Source organism: Homarus americanus, unplaced genomic scaffold (genome assembly GCF_018991925.1).
Source record: "Homarus americanus isolate GMGI-L3 unplaced genomic scaffold, GMGI_Hamer_2.0 scaffold24260, whole genome shotgun sequence".
Classification (NCBI taxonomy): domain Eukaryota; kingdom Metazoa; phylum Arthropoda; class Malacostraca; order Decapoda; family Nephropidae; genus Homarus; species Homarus americanus.
In genome coordinates, this window is record NW_024721079.1 from 4,233,705 (window position 1) to 4,255,646 (window position 21,942).

At 41.5% G+C, this 21,942-nt stretch overlaps 1 protein-coding gene across 1 annotated transcript in view; it reads left to right on the forward strand.

Annotated features, from left to right (window-relative positions):
• LOC121861341 (CCN family member 2-like) overlaps window positions 1–21,942 on the forward strand; it is an 81,575-nt gene that overhangs the window by 25,048 nt on the left and 34,585 nt on the right. Inside the window, exon 3 of the mRNA XM_042358990.1 lies at window positions 21,390–21,524. Coding sequence (XP_042214924.1) covers window positions 21,390–21,524 — 135 coding nt within the window. The remainder of the gene's footprint in view (window positions 1–21,389; window positions 21,525–21,942) is intronic.

The window sequence follows — 21,942 nt, forward strand, 5'->3', positions numbered from 1 at the left end:
ATGAGTAGTGTCGAGTGTATGAATGTATGAACAAGTGTCTAGGAGCGCTATTACAGGTGCATAATATACAGGTAGAGATGCGGGTATAAATACAGGTAAAGATACAGATTCAGGAAGAAATGCAGGTACAAAAACAAAGCCAGGTAATGAAGGATACAGGTACAGTGACAAGTATAAATACAGGTAAGTACAGACCACTCCAGGTAAAGCTATACAATTACAGGTACAGGTATAAGAACTTCCATGCAATAGAACACTACACAAATACCATTGAGGAACAAATCAAATTATCACGTTACATCACCTTGTGTACACCGAAGGTTTAGTTCAATTTACCTGAGTATTATACCTGACCATCACTGACAATTGAATTTAGACAATCGTAGATGGAGCTTTATGCATGATGAATTACAATAGTTTCACTAGTTTTATTGTTTGAAAGGTAACCTAACGCTAACCTAAAGCTAACGCTAACCTAACCTAAAGCTAACCTCTTTGGGGGTAGTGGAGGTATAGGGTATGGATTGTTACAGTATGCCTCTGGGTCAGATGGCAGGTGGTGCAGTTTGTATTAGAGGCACACACACACACACACACACACACACACACACACACACACACACACACACACACACACACACACACACACACACACACACACACACAAGAATTTTATTAACTCACATATCCACAGGCAGCACAGATAAAAACTACAGTATGTGAGTGTGTACAGACAAACAAATACTTCCCTCTAATACAAGATTGATATAATACCAAGAGACCAATGTAAAAAAATATTCCTCACTGACAAATAAATATATCCCATGCAAAACAGATCGACGTATATATACTTCTCACTTACTATGAAATATATATATACTATGCAAAAGAAACCAATGGGAAATATATATCATAATTACAATGAGAAATATATCCCATGAGATCAATGTTGATATTATTTTTATTGTGATGAGAATACTGGGGTTTAGGGAATGCCGAGCTGTTAACTGAGGAAGATGAATTATTCTCCTCTGCAGTAAGAGATAGTGAGAGATGAGAGATACGAGGCAGAATGAAAGATGATGAGAGATGGGAGATGAAGAGAGAGAGAGAGAGAGATGGGAGATAGTGAGAGATGAGAGATACGAGGCAGAATGAAAGATGATGAGAGATGGGAGATGAAGAGAGAGAGAGAGAGAGAGGAGCGTGAGACAGAGAGATGAGAGATAAGCGAGGCAGAATGAAAGATGATGAGATGGAGATGAAGAGAGAGAGAGAGAGAGAGAGAGATGGGGAGATGGTAGAGATGAGAGATGCCAAGTTGCTGGCCATGAGGCTGAAACAGCCCACATGCAGCAGTGAGCAGTGATGGGCTGGGCGGAGGAGGAGGAGGTGGTGACAGGCAGCCTGAGAGAGACAGCTGATGAAGTGATGAAGGAAGAAAAGACAGGAAACAGAGAAGAGAGGAGGAATAGGAGACAGAAGAAAGGAGGAGGTGAAGAAAGAGCAGGAGGAAGAGGTGAGGAGAATGAAGAGGTGAGGAGATGAAGAGGACGGGGTGAAGAGGAAGAAGAAGAATTAAAAAGAAAGTCTTGAAGGAAATAAATGTTAAACTGATATACTAAAAAGCAGTACTTAATTTTACCACAACAGCCATGAGAACAGTTTAGATATAAGCGGGTGGTTCTTTTGTGTTTTTGTCGAGTCGCTGTTGTGTAGTTTAAATAATAATAAAAGGAAACAAAATAGTCAAAATAAAAAAAGTGGAAGTATTCCCATTTTTGTTTGTATTTTTGTGATGTTCGTATCGCTAAAAACAACACCAAAGGTTTCTGTATGTGTGTGTGTGTGTGTGTGTGTGTGTATGTATGTATGTATGTATGTATGTGTGTATGTATGTGTGTGTGTGTGTGTATGTATGTATGTATGTATGTATGTATGTATGTATGTATGTATGTATGTGTGTATGTATGTGTGTGTGTGTGTGTATGTATGTATGTATGTATGTATGTATGTATATATGTATGTATGTATGTATTGGGTGTGTGTGTGTGTGTGTATGTATGTGTGGTGTGTGTGTGTGTGTGTGTGTGTGTGTGTCTGTGTGTGTGTGTGTGTGTGTGTGTGTGTGTGTGTGTGTGTGTGTGTGGGTGTGTGTGTGTGTGTGTGTGTGTGTGGGTGTGTGTGTGTGTATGTCTGTGTGTGTGTGTGTGTGTGTGTGTGTGTGTGTGTGTGTGTGTGTGTGTGTGTGTGTGTGTGTGTGTGTGTGTGTGTGTGTATGTATGTATGTATGTATGTATGTGTGTATGTATGTGTGTGTGTGTGTGTATGTATGTATGTATGTATGTATGTATGTATGTATGTATGTATGTATGTGTGTATGTATGTGTGTGTGTGTGTGTATGTATGTATGTATGTATGTATGTATGTATATATGTATGTATGTATGTATTGGCGTGTGTGTGTGTGTGTGTATTGGCGTGTTATTGACGTGTGTGCTTGTCTGTGTGTGTACTCAGTGCCAGTTTTCAGTCGGGTCCGTTCCCCTAATCAATTTATCTGGAGTTTACAAAACGCAGGGAAAACCATGCCGCTGACCAGTGCATCCAGGAGAGAGGCGGATTCTGCTGGATTTGCGCGGATTTCGCCCGATTTTGTACCGCGGGATACGGTCTGGGTTTGCGGCGACCAGAGAGCGTTGTCTAGCCCCACCAAACGAGTCACTACCCTGCTATCCCTGCGTCGCGTCGTACCGTTGTTTTTATACCATATGCATCCGCTCTTTGATGCTCAGCTCAGCCTGGATGTTGTGGTATTTGTGTAGGATAAGACATGAATTTTTTTTTCCACGTAATCGAAGTCAGTTCTAAAATCCATTGTGAGCTGGGGGGAGGAGGAAGAGATGAGGGTGAGTCTCTGGCAGGGGGTGGAGGGAACAGGAAGGTAGAGTGATGTTTGGTGATCTACCGAGAAAACCTAACACATATAAAAGTGTTAAAATTATCTTAATCCTTATTACAATCTATTTTATAATTATATATATATTTACTCAGTTATTATTTCAGGTAATGTACTATAATGAATCCTGGCGAGAATTTACAATATCCAACAAGATATTTATTTACTGTCGTGAGGTGAGAATGTGGAGAGGGATCTACATAACTGAAAATTGAAGTTATTCTTGGTATAACTTGGAGAGATTCATAACAAAGTGAAGACCAAATTTATACACCTGACCTAACCTAGTCTAACCTAACCTGACCTAACTTAACCTAACCTAACCTAAACCAACCTATCCTGTCCCAACCTAACCCAACCCAACCTACAATAAAATATGGAAACCTGCACTACAAGAATACACTTACGTTACAGCAGTTCAGTGAACATCGACATAACAATTTAACCTTGACTAAAAAAGTCACATGAATCGTAACAAATCAAGGTGTACGTATAGGTAATAAAAAACATTTCAATTTGCATAAAAAACAACATTAATTTCCTCGAGCTGATCTAAACATATGATTTAATGCATAAATTACCATATTTAATGAACGCTATTTCATACTATCCAATTAAAAAGGATTAATTCTTTATTTTAGTTTATCATTGTTGCTGTCTAATTATTTTTTTTACAACATCGACTAAAAAATGGACCAAATTTGTTTATTTTATTTTACCATTTTTTCTGCTTTATTTATTTTGTTTACAATATCGAAAAAAATGGAGCAATTATATATGTTTATTTTAGTTTATCATCGTGTCCGGTTCATCGTCTTCTTCATAACATCGACTAAAAAATGGACCAATACTTTATGTTTGTTTACAATTTATTTTCTGCTTTACCTTTTCCTTAATGATCTGGTGAGGCGCAGGTAGTGAGGCTTTAATGTACTCCAGATGCTTTTAAGCAGATTGGTAAACATTAATTAGGAAAAGGTATTCTGGCTCGGGTCCTCGTCTGTTTTAAGGGTTCAGTCTGGTTAAGGAGGTCATGTTGGGTGACCCTGTCGTATGGTGGTCGGTGTGAGGTCGGTTGGTGGTCGGTGTGAGGTCGTTAGTTATTTGTGAAGTGGTCATTGGTCTGTGTGAGGTCACTGGTCTGTTATTTGAGGCCATTGGTTAGTATGAGGTCGTTGGTGTCTGTTAAGAGGTTGTTGGAGGTCTGATAAAAGGTCATTGATCAGTGTAAAGTCACTGGTCTGTTGTTTCAGGTCATTGGTCTGTTGTTTCGGGTCATTGGTCTGTTGTTTCAGGTCATTGGTCTGTTGTTTCAGGTCATTGGTCTGTTGTTTCGGGTCATTGGTCTGTTGTTTCGGGTTATTGGTCTGTTGTTTCAGGTCATTGGTCTGTTAGGTCATTGGTCTGTTGTTTCGGGTCATTGGTCTGTTGTTTCAGGTCATTGGTCTGTTGTTTCGGGTTATTGGTCTGTTGTTTCAGGTCATTGGTCTGTTGTTTCGGGTCATTGGTCTGTTGTTTCGGGTCATTGGTCTGTTGTTTCGGGTCATTGGTCTGTTGTTTCAGTCATTGGTCTGTTGTTTCAGGTCATTGGTCTGTTGTTTCGGGTCATTGGTCTGTTGTCTCAGGTCAGTGGTCTGTTGTTTCGGGTCATTGGTCTGTTGTTTCGGGTCATTGGTCTGTTGTTTCAGGTCATTGGTCTGTTGTTTCAGGTCATTGGTCTGTTGTTTGAGATCTCTCCCAGGATATCGCCCAAATTCTCTTCATTATTTTTCTTTATAATTTTTTTTTATTATTTTAAAGACTGGTTTGAAATTTATCCATGCTCATCCAAGATAAAAATACAACAACAACAAGAAACAAAAATGAATGAAAATAAATCGTAAATGACCGAAATCTGTTTAAGTGAACGAAACATAGTGGTAGTGGAGGAGCCATTAATTATTATGAGCCATTAATTATTATGAGACGGGTCAAAAGGGGTTCAAAAGAGTGTCGTAGGTGAAGGAGGTGAGGGAGGGAGGTGAGGGAAGGAGGAGGGAAGGAGGGAAGGAGGGAGGGAGGAGGGAGGGAGGTGAGGGAAGGAGGGAAGGAGGTGAGGAAAGGAGGGAGGTGAGGGAGGAGGAGGGAGGGGAGGAAAGAGGGAGGAAGGAGGTGAGGGAAGGAGGTGAGGGAAGGGAGGAGGGAAGGAGGGAAGGAGGGAGTGAGGAGGGAGGGAGGTGAGGAGGGAAAGAGGGAGGGAAGGAGGTGAGGGAAGGAGGGAGGTGAGGGAGAGGAGGAAGGAGGGAAAGAGGGAGGTGAGGGAGGGACGAGGGTTCATACTGCATTATGTTGATGGATGACGGCAGGAAGACAAAAACCATCTCTTTTAGCTTACTGCTTTTCACCTCTTACACATCCTCTTCAAGCTGGTGTGTGTGGTCAGCCACTGTCTCTAGCTCGTGTCATCAAACGTAAAGAAAAGTTTAATCTTATCTTTCAAGTATAGTATAATTGTTGTATAACCTAACCTAAAATAAACTAACTAACCTAACCAAACTTAACCTAACCAAACCTAACCTCCAATAGTTCAAATGCCTTCAGTCTTTGGCCTCGGTGTCTGATCTCTCCTGTGCTTCTTATTTTAATTAATTATTTTTTCATCACGCAAAAAATATTCCTACAACATAAAAGTGAAGACCTTCTTTTTTTTTTAGGTTATGAAAGAGATACACGTAAAACATTATCCTATACGCCGTTCTAAACCTGAGAAACACAACAATAACAACAATCATTAACAATAACAGCAACAAAAACAACAACAAATGTGTGTGTGTATATACATAAAATCCCAAGGTGTGTCTGACGGGATTTTTCTTTGTCATGTTTTATTTTTGTGTTTGTGTGTAGTGTGGCTGGCGGGGTCTGAGTCTCACATCAAAGGTGGCCTGAGAACAATACAGGGGAGAGGAGGACAACGACAACAACAACAACAACAACAATAACAACCACAACCACAGAACATTATGAAAACGATCTTTCCTTGTTTTCCTTATTCTTTGTCTTTTTCTTGAATAAATAATCTTGTTTTGTGTTTACTCCTTCGTTACTTCCTTCTTTCCTTCCTGGTTTAGGGCTGGTGACCTTGTAATGCCACGACCTTCCTTCTGGCACCCTCCTTCTCCTCCCTCCGGCCTCAAATATCAAGCCCCTCCTTCCTCCCTCCCTCCCTGTCATCCGTTCCCTTACACCTATCGAACTAAGAGTCGATAGGTGTAACTCAAGCGAGACACACACACACACACACACACACACACACACACACACACACACACACACACACACACACACACACACACACACACACACCTGGCACTTCCTTGTTATGTAAATTCTTGAACGTTCTCCGTGTCACCAGCTATTACTCGTATGTAAAGGAAAACTTTGGTGACTCAAGCAAGCACTTCAACATGTGGCACAGCTGACTAACACTCGAGGCAATGACCCACTTAAGAGTAGTAGTAGTAGTAGTAGTAGTAGTATGGCTATTGGGGGAGGCTGGAGGCAAAAAAAAAGAGAAAAAAAGTAATATTAGTAGTAGGAGTAGGAAGAGAAGTAGTAGTAGTAGTAGTAGTAGTAGTAACACCTGCTACACACCTTCGCCAGCACCTCACCTGACTCATCAAACACCTACCTGGCCGACACTGTGGTGCGTGACGTGTCAGGTACAAGGTGTGATATATTGCCCTACTATAAAGGTGGGTGTGGCAGAGGTGAGTCACTGCTTTCTGTAGGTGGTGGTGATAATAGTGAAGGTGATGGTGGTGGTGATGATGGTGTCTGTAGTAGTGATGGTGGTGATAGTAGTGAAGGTGATGGTGGTGGTGATGATAGTGTCTGTAGTAGTGATGGTGGTGATAATAGTGAAGGTGATGGTGGTGGTGATGATGGTGTCTGTAGTAGTGATGGTGGTGATAATAGTGAAGGTGATGGTGGTGGTGATGATGGTGTCTGTAGTAGTGATGGTGGTGATATATAGTGAAGGTGATGGTGGTGGTGATGATGGTGTCTGTAGTAGTGATGGTGGTGATAATAGTGAAGGTGATGGTGGTGGTGATGATGGTGTCTGTAGTAGTGATGGTGGTGATAGTAGTGAAGGTGATGGTGGTGGTGATGATGGTGTCTGTAGTAGTGATGGTGGTGATAGTAGTGAAGGTGATGGTGGTGGTGATGATGGTGTCTGTAGTAGTGATGGTGGTGATAGTAGTGGTAATGGCGGTGATGATGACGGTGTCTGTTGTAATGGTAATAGTGGTGGTAGTAGTGTAGTTGTGGTGGTGACAGTAGTGGTAGCAGTAGTGATGATTGGTGTGGTAGCAGATATCAGGCAGATTCCAGCACATTCCCAGCTGACCCCAACACATTCCTAGCAGATCCCAATACATTCCCAGCAGATTCCAACACATTGCCAGCAGATTTCCAACACAATCCAAGCACAGTCCCAACAGGTATTAACAAATTCACAACAAATCCCCACACATTCCCAGCAGATCACAACACACTCCCAGCAGATTCCCTCATCGACACAGAAAACATTTGCCAAAGCCACGCGTGAATATATTTCCTATCCCCTCCTTCCCTATCATCATACTACCTGGCTCCTCTTTTTCCTCCCCTCTTATTCTCGTTTATCATTTTTTACCTCGCTTTGTTTTTGTTGTTCTATGTATTTGTTATTGATGTTTTAAATGCCTTTCTGTGTTTTTTATATATCTGGTCCTTAAATATATAACTTAAATAAGATTAATACAATAAACAAGAATTATTTAAAAACTGATATTAACTTGTTTTTTTTTGGTTCACTAATGTATAATAACCTACAGTGTAATTTGTGTCAATTAAGATAAAAAAAACCCAGGATGGTGTATAACTGTGTAGGCGTAATATCTGTGAATAACAAAAACATACACAAACGTTATTAGTGTATGAATGTGTGAGTACAGTGTCATTGGACAAACTCGTATAAATACACACAAAAAATATATAAAAAAGATAATAAACAAATACCTGAGGAAATAATATAATTAAAATCTAGTATAAGAGAGAGTGAACACAATCATTATTACAGGTAGGTTATGTATGGTCAGGTATGGTCGGGGTGTAACCAGGTGTGTCTGTTCCTTCATTATAACCAGGTGTATAGAGTGACCAACACTGTAATGACTTCGGGGTCAATACCTGAAGGGTCACTCTTGTCAGCTTTCACTATCCATGGAATTTACATCAAAGGCTGGCTGGTGGACAGAATGATGGGGGTAAAATTAAATAACGTAAAATTGAATAATGTTTGTCAATATATATTCAAGGTATATTCATTAGTATTCATTTCAATTAAAAATATTATAACTTACAGTGAATAAATTTTAACTCATATGTGTACTACTCTATGGTAAATCCTTCAGAATCTTTTATAGTTTCAAGAATTAAGTCAAACGGAAAATTATCCTTGGGAGTCACTATAGCACAAACGTTGGGTCTGGGTCCTGTAGTGTGTGGTCCGTGGAACAGTCAGACCAGCCTCGCTCCTACCTCAACCACCCGGGACCACACCCAGGTGATCCCCTCGGTAAATTAAGATATGTGACCACGGAGACTCAAGGAACTCTACGGACACGTCCCTCCTAATTTCACATACTACGCTTATTCCTATTAGATAATTTATTTTTATTTCTACATCTTGAGACACACACACACAAAAAATGGATCACCTGAAGATTACCCCCACCCCATCAATTCCATCTGATGATTAAACACCTCTACGATACCTTGGAGTTAGGTTAGATTAGGTTAGGTTATGTCACTATAATTTTCCTCTTCTCGAGATATGTTTTGATCATGACAGCATACAACATCAGCTAAAGGCACAGTGAACATCAGACACACATAATAAACTGAACTTAATTAAGCTTTTGAAGTTAATCAGTGTGAATTTCAGTCATTTCATCAAGTTTAGTTTTTCAACAATCTTTCGTCTCTAGTTTCATCAAGTTTATTTTTTAGTATTTCATCTTTATTTTCAAGTTTAGTTTTGTTTAATATTTCATCTTTATCTTTTTTTCCTCACCGTTGTCCTCCTCACACCGGGAATATTTCTTCACTCAGACACTAACCATAACTTAACTCCGCTACATCATCATTCCAGGACACTTGAAGGGACATTTTGTTTCTTATCTGTCTACTATAAAAGTGTAATATCTTGTGAAATTTCATGAATATCTTAAGCAGATTACTTCAACTATCTTCCTCGTTTTTGTCGGATGCTGTCGTAATCTCTCTCTCTCTCTCTCTGGTATCTAATCTATCAACATATCTCTCTATATTCTTTCTCTCGCCATCTTCACATACTGTACACACACACACACACTACAAGACTTCCTCCCCTTCCCCATCAAGCGTTATAACCCTCCCCCTCCTCCCCTCATCAGTAGCCACCATCTGCTTTAACACGTCCGTCTGTGGGCAGCATCTGATGTAATATTCAACAGCATCTAAATCACTTGTCAATATCCCTTCTGTCTCCCCCGTCTCTTGATTCCTCCTTCTGTGGGTAATATCAGACGTCAATATGGACAGAGTATATATATATATATATATATATATATATATATATATATATATATATATATATATATATATATATATATATATATATATATATATATATATATATATATATATATATATATATATATATATATATATATATATATATAATATATATATATATATTTTTTTTTTTTTTTAGAATTGCGTCTGTCTCCTTTCATTAGTAGATTATAATCTTTACCTGACATGATTCTTGAAATTAATATTCATCTCTCTCTCTCTCTCTCTCTCTCTCTCTCTCTCTCTCTCTCTCTCTCTCTCTCTCTATATATATATATATATATATATATATATATATATATATATATATATATATATATATATATATATATATATATCTTTCCTCTACCCTATTTTTCCTCTCTATTTTATCTTTTCCCTCTCCCCTCTATCTCTCTCTCTACCGTGCTCTTTTACTATTTCTTCCCATCTTTCTGCCTTTTTTTTCCTCTCCTCTTTGCCACCCCCTCCCTCTCTCTCCCTTCTCTCTCTCTCTCTATCGGCAGGCGTGTGGGTAAAGTAATCCTTATGAACACGCGCCCTGATAAATGACAGGTTAAATTGGCGAAATGAACCAAATGAGATAAATAAAAATGTGAGGTCAAGTATGAAGCCGACAAGAGGAGAGGGCAGGGGAAGAGGATGGAGGAGGAGAGAGAACAGGAGGAGGAGAGACAAGAGGAGGAGAGAGGGCAGGGAAGGGAGGAGAGAGGGGCAGGGAAGGAAGGAGGGGGTAGGGGTTATAGAAAAGTATGGGGAGAGAGTGATGGGGGTAGTAGGAGAAGGGGGAGAAAAGTGTGGAGGAGGAGGAAAGAAGAGATTGGTAGGAAAGAAGGCCAGAAGAGTGGAGGAGAAAGGAGGGGTAGAAGGGGAGGGAGAGGGGGTGAGAAAAAAAGAAAAGAAGGGAAAGAAATTAGCTGTTGCATATAATCACTCTCTCTCTCTCTCTCTCTCTCTCTCTCTCTCTCTCTCTCTAAGAACACATAACAAGACAACAGGCAACACAAGGAGAGGTATGAGAAAAAAGAAAACAAAACCACAGACCATAGAACGAAACAACAGAAGAAAGAACAAAACAGAAGAGACAACTTAACACACAATAGAACAGATAACAGGCAACAGGACTAAGAAAAGACAACAACAGACAACAGAACAAACAACAGACAACAGAAAACAGAACAACAGAAAAGGCCAACAGACAGTAGAAAACCTTAAAGTTCATGTCCCAAAAGAGGATCAGAGAATCCAAGGTTCAAGGTCGACAAGAACCAACTAAGGTAGATCAGCCTCGACCACACTAACCTAACCTAACCTAACCTCGAACACAATGACCTGACTTAACCTTTGCCGTATGACCAGACTTAACCTAAGCTAACCTAGCCTCGAAAAAGTAACCTGACTTAACCTAACCACAGTGACCTAACCTAAAATGTGTACACCAGAAATTAGGTCATGAAGTGGCAAAACCCTAACCTAACTTAACCCAATCAAAACTATCTTAAACTAACCCAAATTTAACCTAACGTAACTTAACCTAACCTAACCTAACCTGAACTAACTTAAATTAACCAGGTTCAGTACCCACTAAGCTCACTCTTACCTATCCTTAGTACAGCAAGGGAACCAGATCGACAATACCTGAATAATTAATTACCTGCCGGAACCACCACTACCTGTGCACCCTAAGGTCTCTCTCTCTCTCTCTCTCTCTCTCTCTCTCTCTCTCTCTCTCTCTCTCCCTCTCTCTCTCTCTCTCATTATCTTTCTGTCTGTCTCTCTCGCTCTATCTCCTTATCTCTGTCTGTCTGTCTCTGCTGCGATACAGTTTGTCCTAGACAGGGAGGCATGGACCAGTGTGCAGTAATCGGTGTGTGTGTGTGTGTGTGTATGTGTGTGTGTGTGTTTGTGTGTGTGTGTGTGTGTGTGTGTACATTTATATTCACCCATAGAGCCACCATATGTAACAATCACTTTACCCTCCTCCTCTTCTCCTTTCTCCTCCTCTTCCTCTTCTTCTTTTCCTCCACCTCTCCCTCTTCCTCATCTTCATTACCTTCCCTTCCCCTCACTGAGAGCTCTTACCCACCACCACCACCCCCTACACCTCCTCTCTTCTCTTCATCTCATTCTTTCTACTCCTCTACCTCCTCCTCCTCATCATCCTCTTATTTCTCCTCCTCCTCCTCTTCTCTTCATCTCATTCTTTCTACTCCTCCACCTCCTCCTCTTCCATATATCCTCTTCTCCTGTCTTCGTGTTATTGTTATATCTCCCCAGTTTCATCCATTCAACTCTTTCCTTCTGTTGGATTGTCTCTCAATTCGGCCTTCCTCCCTCCTTCTCCTTTCTCTTCATCTTCCCTCCCACCCCTCGTCATCCTCTTTCCCTCCCATCCCTGCTCAACCTCCTTCCCATACTTCCATCCCTCCTTTAACTCCTTCCCTTTCCCTTCTTCCCACCTTTCGTCTTCCTCCTTCCCCTCCCTCCCTGCTCCTTCATCTATCCCTCACTCTCTTTCTCCTTTTTTCCCTCTCTCCTTCCCTTCCATCCCTCTTCCTCGTCCTTCTTCTCCACTTTTTCTTTAGTCTCTTCTCAATTCGCTTTTCGGTAGCGTTATGAAAGGCAGACGAAGAGAGAGAGAGAGAGAGAGAATTGAGAGAAGTGAGTGGGGGGGAGAGCGGGGTCAGGTGAGGCTGAGGGTGTGAAGGAGAGGTGAGTGAGAGGGGGAAGAGAGGGTTAGAGAAGCAAGGAGGGGAGAGTGACAGAGAGAGACGTAAGAGGTAGAGCAAGAGGGTGAGATAAGAGGGTAGAGTGGCTGAGAGAGGGAGAGAGAAAGAGAGAGAGAGAGAGAGAGAGAGAGGGGGGGGAGAGTATAAGTGGATAAGGAAAAAGAAAAGAAATAGTTCACAAAATTCTTTTATCAGAGTAGGAAGAAAAAAATGAGAGTAAGGTGAATAGTGAAAGTAACATGAATAGTGAAAGTACCGTGACTAGTGAAAGTAACGTGAATAGTGAGTGACGTGAATAGTGAAAGTAACGTGAATAGTGAAAGTGACGTGAATAGTGAAAGTAACGTGAATAGCGAAAGTAACGTGAATAGCGAAAGTAACGTGAATAGTGAAAGTAACGTGAATAGTGAAAGTAACGTGAATAGTGAAAGTAACGTGAATAGCGAAAGTAACGTGAATAGTGAAAGTAACGTGAATAGTGAAAGTAACGTGAATAGTGAAAGTAATATGAATAGTGAAAGTAACGTGAATAGTGAAAGTAATATGAATAGTGAAAGTAACGTGAATAGTGAAAGTAATATGAATAGTGAAAGTAACGTGAATAGTGAAAGTAACGTGAATAGTGAAAGTAACGTGAATAGTGAAAGTAACTAAGAAAATGTTTCCTCTATCTATCAATTTCTTTCATTTTACTTCCGTCTCTTTGGCTCTCAATTTTTTCCTTTTATTTCTCCCTCTACCACTTTCTTTCATTCCATTTCTTTTTCTCTTATTCTCCCTCCTGGATATTGGAGTCCTCTTCAAAACAATAAAATAAACAAATAGAGAGAAAGGAAGATGAAGAAAAAAAACAAACAATAATAAATTTAATAAAGAGAATAACAAGACAAAGACAAGAATGACAGAAAAAAACAGAGATGGGAATAAAAGAGAAGAGAGGTGAGGTCAATTGAGTGAAAGGAGAGAGAGAGAGAGAGAGAGAGAGAGAGAGAGAGAGAGAGAGAGAGAGAGAGAGAGAGAGAGAGAGAGAGAGAGAGAGAGGAGGAAGTGAAGAGAGAGAAAGAGAGAGAGAGAGAGAGAGAGAGAAGAGAGAGAGAGAGAGAGAGAGAGAGAGAGAGAGAGAGAGAGAGGAGAAATAAACTTATTTCACTGTTTAAAATTACCAACACCACTGACCATCTACACTCCTACAAACTACTGGCCACCACCACTTAACCCCAATACTATCTGCCACTTTATTACTTGTCACCACAATAACTAACCCCTATCGGTTTACTTAAATCCCCCTTACCACTGCAACTACACTCAAGCTCCTTGCCACCACCACCACCACTAACCTCTACCACCACTTACTAATTACTCACTAATTAATTAATTTTACCATCATCATCTGCTCACGACCACCACTATCTACACAATATCTTTCTCACAACCTCGTAACAAAACTCGACAGAACTTACAATAAAAAAAATTAATTAAAGAAAACAAATTGAATCAGTCTCCACTTGACCTGAGGCTGAGGAAAACAGTACACGACTCTGGCCGCCCACCACCTCCCGCGGGCGTGTGGGCTGGCCAAAAGGGGTCAAAGAGAATTTATATTGAACGAGACCGTGAGTTACTTAGTGTATATATTAAAAATGTGTGGGGGGTGTTTGTGTGTGTGGGGGTGTTTTGTGTGGGGGGTGTTTGTGTGTGTGGGGGGGTGTTTGTGTGTGGGGGGGTAAGCTTGTGTGTGGGGGGTGTTTGTGAGTGGGGGTAAGCGTGGGGGGTGTTTAGTGTGGGGGTGTTGTGTGTGGGAGGTTTTGTGAGTGTGGGGGGGTGTTTGTGTGTGGGGGTGTTTTGTGTGTGGGGGGTGTTTTAGAGTGTGGGGGGTGGTTTGTGTGTGGGGTGTTTGTGTGGGGGTGTTTTGTGTGGAGGGGTGTTTGTGTGTGGGGGGGGTGTTTGTGTGTGGGGGGGTGTTTGTGTGTGGGGGTGTTTTGTGTGTGGGGTGTTTCTGTGTGTGGGGGTGCTTGTGTGTGGGGTGTTTGTGTGGGGGTGTTTAGAGTGTGGGGGTGTTTGTGGGCATGAGGTGTAAAAGGAGGTGTGTGTGTGTGTGTGTGTGTGTGTGTGTGTGTGTGTGTGTGTGTGGTGTGTGTGTGTGTATTTATTAATACACGCCACACACGAATACATATCTAAAAGTCAACCAAGAAGGCAACTCCCACAAGACATCACCAAAATTGAAACAAAACCACAGCCTCAAAAATAACAACAAAAAACAAACACATTTTAATAATCTTGGCTGTGAGAATCCCGAGAGAGTGACGCTGAGTTGGCGGGTGACAACAGAGAGAGCGAACGGCACAACACACGGCCCGGGGCGGTAATGGTGACAGATGGTGGGAGTATGACCACACCTGTCACCCCCACCCAGCTGGCCTGTGGTGGTGGTGGTGTGGGGTGGGGTGGGGAGGTGGTGGAGGTGGTGGTGGTGGCCTGGGGGGGGGGGAGGTGTCAACGTGTGACTTAGTGTTCATATCGTTTGAATGTAGGATGATATAAGTCATATTTTGAAATTCTGGTATTAAAAATATTTGCGGAAAAGACAGAGAAAACGGCCTAAAGCAGGATTTAGCCAGAGTACACAATGATTTCCTAGCCTAGCCTAACCTAAACAGCCTAACCTAGCCTAACCTAACCACTCAGATAACGATAGTGTAGTTAATCATCAGGAGAAATAATCTAATGTTTATAGAACATAAAAACAACTGACCTATAATTATATGTATTGTGGGAAAATCTGTCCTGTCCGGCCCACCCAGCCCAACCCACCCTTTCCAGCCCAACCCACCCTTTCCAGCCCAACCCACCCTTTCCAGTCCACCCACCCATCCATGTCCCCTCCACCCCCCCACCCCAGCACTGAAAAGCACCACTGGCATTCCGTTTTATATCAGACTAGGATACGAGATACATACAACTTCAACCAATCTGACTGTGACAGATGGATAGATATTACCCTTTGAGGCAATAAAACCAAACTGAATAAAAGATATGAAAAAATAAATAAATCCCATTCTAGTTTAATAAAGGAATATTTCATTTTTTTTCCCCCAGGGTGGATATGAAGTACTGTTCAGAGCGACAATGTTGGGGAGGAGGAATGGGTGAGGGAGGGGGGAGGGGATTAATTTACAGTCGTATATGGACAGTACAACAGACATGTATTAAAGGGCGGGTGTTATCAGCTCTGTGTGTGTGTGTGTGTGTGTGTGTGTGTGTGTGTGTGTGTGTGTGTGTGGAGTTGATTGCTGACTGACATTCACCAGGGAAAATTCGTATGGTAAAAAAAAAAAAATGTATCCTATTCGCCCTAACATGAAAAATATGCTTCATAACACGTCCCTGACATATTCATAACACGACACATACATGTTTATAACAAGACACATACACGTTCATAACACAAGACACATGTTCATAATATAACACATACACGTTCATAATATGGCAGAAACATTCACAACACGACACATGCACGTTCATTACACGACACACAAATTCATAATACAACAAACGTTCATAATGCGATACATATGTTCGTAACACATTTATAACATAACTTGTATATGGTAAACATGATGACAATGTTTATATCATATAAAACACTGCGTGGGCGTGGGCGTGTTGGAATTAAAGATGATTATTGTATATATTTACCCCTTGACATACACCATTCCTGAGCTTAAACCTTCCTTGACGGGGGTCCAGTTGGTTTATCCTCCACGACCCTCCCACCCCACCAAACTTAAACCCAATTACCCTTAGCGCCTCAACCAGGATCATACTAAAGGTACAAAACAGCGTTACTTCAATCTATACGCCGCCACCTCCCTCATGCTAAGAACAAAAAGATTTATATTGAAAAGGTAAAAGAAAAACAAATCTTGCCGAAGTACTTGGTCACAATTCTGTCCAAATTTAAGCTTCCTAGATGAAACATTTCCTGAGATATCGCCCGAACAACCACAAGCAACCACAGTGACAACAAAAGGGAATAATAACCACTGAGAACCCCCCCCCCCTTGACCTACGCTCAGTACACGTAGAAGGAATGGGGGAGGAATGAGGGATGGGGGGTGAGAGGGTAGAGGGGTGTATCATAAGGACGCATTACACAGAGAGGAATTCATCAGGTTTTATCAAGTCGTTATAATTGTCAGTCCTTATGATTAATGATGATGATGATGATGATGATGATGATGATGATGATGATGATGATGATGATGATGACATTGATAGTGGTGTTTAGTGGTAGTGGTGGTAGTGGTGTTGGTGAGGCAGTGGTGTCAGTGGTGGTAATGGTAAGGCAATGGTAGTGATAGCAGTGGTGGTGGTATTGGTGATAGTGGTTACAGTGGTGGAAACAGTGGTGGTTAGCAGTAATGACATCAGTGGTGGTGGTATTGGTGATAGTGGTTACAGTGGTGGAAACAGTGGTGGTTAGCAGTAATGACATCAGTGGTGGTGGTGGCAGGCGGCATGGGAGGAGTAATTACGTATTGTTATGTTTCATTAAGGCGTCTCATCCATCATCGTCCAGGAGGTGATGGGATGATAGCATGTGTGTGTGTGTGTGTGTGTGTGTGTGTGTGTGTGTGTGTGTGTGTTTGTGTGTGTGTGTGTGTGTGTGTGTGTGACTTACATTCATCAATCAAATATAGGAATTAACACTACTAGACCTGCAGAGACAAGACAGATAATCTCTCTCTCTCTCTCTCTCTCTCTCTCTCTCTCTCTCTCTCTCTCTCTCTAAGACACTGTGACAAGAATAAACAGAAGCGATTTCCCACTTCATGTATCTAGGGACTTTATCAATTTAGTATATTTAGCGACTTTTACATTTTTATATATATATTTTAAATTTCTAGGGATAGTTAGGGATTTATTTCCATTCCCTACATTTAGGGATTCGGGGAAAATTTTGAAGGGAATCATAAGCTTTTTTCCGGAATTTTTAGGGATATTTAGGAACATTTACTATTAAAATTCTTTGGTCACTCCACCAGTAGCAGCCAGCCAGCTAGGTAAGTATCGCCGCTCTCACAAGCTTCATTATTAAGCCACAACGTAAAACTTCAGCGGCAGTTTTCTCACTTCGCCAATTAATTATTATCCCCGGTCCGCTAACAAGAGTTTCCTGCCCACGCTGTGTACGCTTAAGGGGGGGGGGGTCTTTTTTATACGCTTTAGGGGTCTTTTACTTTTCGGGGGTCGCTTCAAGGGTTCAGGGTTAATATATCACTCCCAAAAAGCCCTAACGTTTTTTGCATTTTATTTTAAGTTAAGGAGTTCAAAGCAGGCAACGGTATAGTGATCTTCAGCTTCACAGACAAATTATAAACATCTTGTTGTTATAACGTATAAATGTCCTCTGACAACTAAGGTTATTAAGTCTGTAGTCTAGGATAGTATATATAGTACACTAAATCACCAATCATTAAAAGAAAAAATAGAGATAAATAGATAAATTACATCATTACTCCCAAACGAAGACAAGAAACAAAAAAAAAAATCATATCAACTCCTAACTATTAATATAACTCTTAACTAACTACATCATCTACCTATAAATAACGCACCCAAAAAAAAAAAAAACCCAAGACGAACTGTATATAACATTCAATCACTTCCAAAAGACAAATCTATAACATTACTCCTTTCCCTCTTCCCATGGTCAGCTTCTTCATCGCCTGCCGTCAGAGATCATCATCCTGGAGGAGGCGACACATACTCCAGCCAAGATCCTGTTGCTTGGTCATAATGTTGGTGTGGGTTTTGTGAGGTTTTGTTATCTTGGTATTCCCGTCACCCCATCATCACCCAATTATCACCCCATCATTTTAGCACCCTCTTATCCCAGTATCCAAGCACCCCATCACTCCATCACCCCTTCAACCCAGTACCCCTATCACGCCATCAATCCAACATCACCCCATCACCACACTAACCCATCACCCCATCACCACACCAACCCGTCAACCCATCACCACACCAACCCGTCACCCCATCACCCCAGGGTTCCCCATCATCAGTCTCTCGCCTCAGCACAACTCCCTTACCCTTGATGTCCAATAAACAGTGAGTGAGGTAGTGTGGAGGGCTTACGGAGAGAGAGAGAGAGAGAGAGAGAAGAGAATGATGAAATAGAAATGATAAACCAAGGAAGGGAGGGAGAGATGGTAGGGTTGGTAGATGAGAAGGAATAATTGGAGAAGAAGGAGGAGGAAGAGGAAGTGGAAGAAAACTCAAAAAAAAAATTACGAAGGTACAGATGAAGATTGAAATAACATAGTGAGAAAGATATTAGAGAAGGAGGATAGAGAAGAGGAGGAGGAAGAAGAATAGGAGGAAGAAGAGAAGAAGAAAGATCCGAAAATGAAGTAAGCAAAAAATACAGTGGTCTAGATAAAGGTTAAAATGACATAGGGTGAAGAGACAGGAAATAAGAATCAAAAGAGATGAGCAAGAGAGAGAGAGAGAGAGAGAGAGAGAGAGAGAGAGAGAGAGAGAGAGAGAGAGAGAGAGAGAGAGAGAGAGAGTGGAGGAAGAGAAGCAGAAGGAATAGATGAATGTTGTTGTTGTTGTTATAATGTATCAATAACTCTTTTAACAGCGTATGTTAGGTTAGGTTAGGTTAGGAACAGGAGGAAAAAGGAAGGACAGGTTAGAAACATGAGGGAGGAAAGGAGAGAGGACAGGTGAGCAGCAGGAGGAACAGAGGAAGGACAGGTGAGGAACAGGAGGAAAGGAGAGAGGACAGGTGAGCAGCAGCAGGAGGGAGAGAGAAAATCACCCCTTTCATACCTTTCACCTAAACATCATCTGGTGTTCAGTACCCACCAAGGAAAGTAAAAAAAAAATAAATAAAAATAAAATAAAATACGTCAGGCAGTGAAGTCTCCAACAGGTCTCCCGGTAAAAGCTTTCAACGTAAGTACACGTTTACTCTCAAACATCACAAAAAAAGACCGACCCGCCGCTCACCATGTGTTTCATAAGCATCAAAGTCAAGCGGGTCTAAGTTTAGCCTTTCGGAATGCCACTTGAACGGCTCTGCGGAACACGACGGCTTTTAGATGAGGTACTGTACTTAGGTAGGTGAAGGCCTTAGTGTAGGACGCCAGCCAACACTTTATAAGAGGCTATTTGTCTTATTTTCCAGAGAGAGAGAGAGAGAGAGAGAGAGAGAGAGAGAGAGAGAGAGAGAGAGAGAGAGAGAGAGAGAGAGAGAGAGAGAGAGAGAGAGAGAGAGAGAGGAGAGAGAGAGAGAGAGAGAGAGAGAGAGAGAGAGAGAGAGAGAGAGAGAGAGAGAGAGAGAGAGAGGATCAGCTTTCTACTTTATCCAAATTTATCCCCTTCTCCCTCTTTCAACTCCTCCTCTTTCTCTCTCTCGCCCTTCTATTCCTTCTTCTCTCTCCCTTGCCCCCCTCCTCACCCCACTTCACCTCAGATAAGGAGGAGGTATGAAGTGTTGTGACGGGTCATCTCCCGCGACCGACCAGCGATGACTTCTGTCACTAGACTACGTTCACCACCTCACCTGTCCTGTCCTGCCTGTCACCCTTCCCTGTTAGTGGCTGTCTCTTCCTTCTCCTCTCCCTCCCCTTCCCTTGTTCCCTCCCCTTCCCTTTAATCTTACCCCTGCTCCTTCCCTTAACCCTCCTCTCCCGCCCCCTCAGCCTGTCTCCTCCCCTTTCCATGCACCCTTCCCCTCCCCTCAACACCTCTCTTCCCCTACAATACAAGATACACGACAAACACATATATAGAAAAACAAAACAAACAGAAAGATAAAAAAAAAAAAGTTTGGTCGGCCATTGCCCACAGCCCCTTTATAAAGCCACCGTCAGGAAGGTCAGTCATGCCCCCAAATCGTTCTGTGAATCCTCGAATAATCCTCCTGGTGTAGGTTTTCATATGCCAGATAAATCCCTCTCTCCCTCACCCTCTCACCCACTGTCAATCGATACTGAGGGCTCGTTGTTATGATGTATTAACCCGCTTCAATGACTAAGATCTTTAAATTCGTCTCCTAGGTTAGTAAATACACGAATCATCAACAAACACACAAAAAGATATAGTTTATTCCTCCCCCTCCCCAACACTCGCCTCACTACCTCCCTGAGTTCACTGTTAGTTATTTACATTGCCCTATACCTTTCTTACTACAGGTCAAGTCACTCACCAAGGTTACAGTACTACTCAACATGACTACAGTGTTACCTGGACTATTGCATTACTAGTCAGGATAATAATGCTGGTACTCGATTATGTGTTAGATAATATGACACAACGGACGAAGGATTTTGACAACCCTACTGAGACAACAGGAATCGAAGTGTTCATTTTGAAATTCATCGGAGCCTTCCATATAGATACTTTTTTTTTAGAGTGTACCTATAGTAACTTCTAAACTTTTAAGCCTATTGTGTTTTCTTTTACCTTTTTACCACAGAGAAAAAGAATAAATTGTGTTTTATGTTTTCCTTTGTGATTATCAGCAAGAATATATGTATGAATTTTTACCCAATGAAATCAAATCAAAAGTCACACTCACTCAAGACATGATGACGGAGGCAGGTTGTAACATCTCACAGCGGCTCATATTCCCAGACAACCAGGAACTGTTGCAACAAAGAACAAAATTAGAAGACAAAAAAACAGAGTCGAAACAAGAGAGAACAAGAGAGAGTTACTGACTGGATTAAATCACAATTTAAATTTATATCCATTAGTCAGGTCAGTAAAGGCGGTTGATGGGCAAAATAAACACAACCAAAAATTCTCTTAATTAATAAACAGGTGTGAACAGGTGTGTGATGGGGTTAATATAGTAATTAGACATACAACACCTGGATGGCCAGACTATAATGTATATGTTTCGGCACTTTTCATCGATACTAATTTATATGGACATTTTAATCAGAATTCTTATCATCCAGAGCACAGTTTATTATTTAAAATTATTAAACTTTCGAGTTACAGATATTTAAATTAATGTATTATGTGTTACAGATGGGTGGCGTGGCGTGCGTGGTGGTGGTGTGGTGCGTGGTGGCGTGGGCGGAGGGCGTGGTGAGTCAGCGAGCGCCCTGTTACCACTGTGAGCTGTACAAGGAGACACACCCTCACTCCAGCCCCTACAATGCGGTAAGTAACTACACACACCCGGTCAGTCTGTTACTATAATGTACACACACCCGGTCAGTCTGTTACTATAATGTACACACACCCGGTCAGTCTGTTACTATAATGTACACACACCCGGTCAGTCTGTTACTATAATAATGTACACAATACACACGGGTCAGTCTGTTACTATAATAATGTACACACCCGGTCAGTCTGTTACTATAATGTACACACACCCGGTCAGTCTGTTACTATAATGTACACACACCCGGTCAGTCTGTTACTGTAATGTACACACACCCGGTCAGTCTGTTACTATAATGTACACACACCCGGTCAGTCTGTTACTATAATGTACACACACCCGGTCAGTCTGTTACTGTAATGTACACACACCCGGTCAGTCTGTTACTATAATGTACACACACCCGATCAG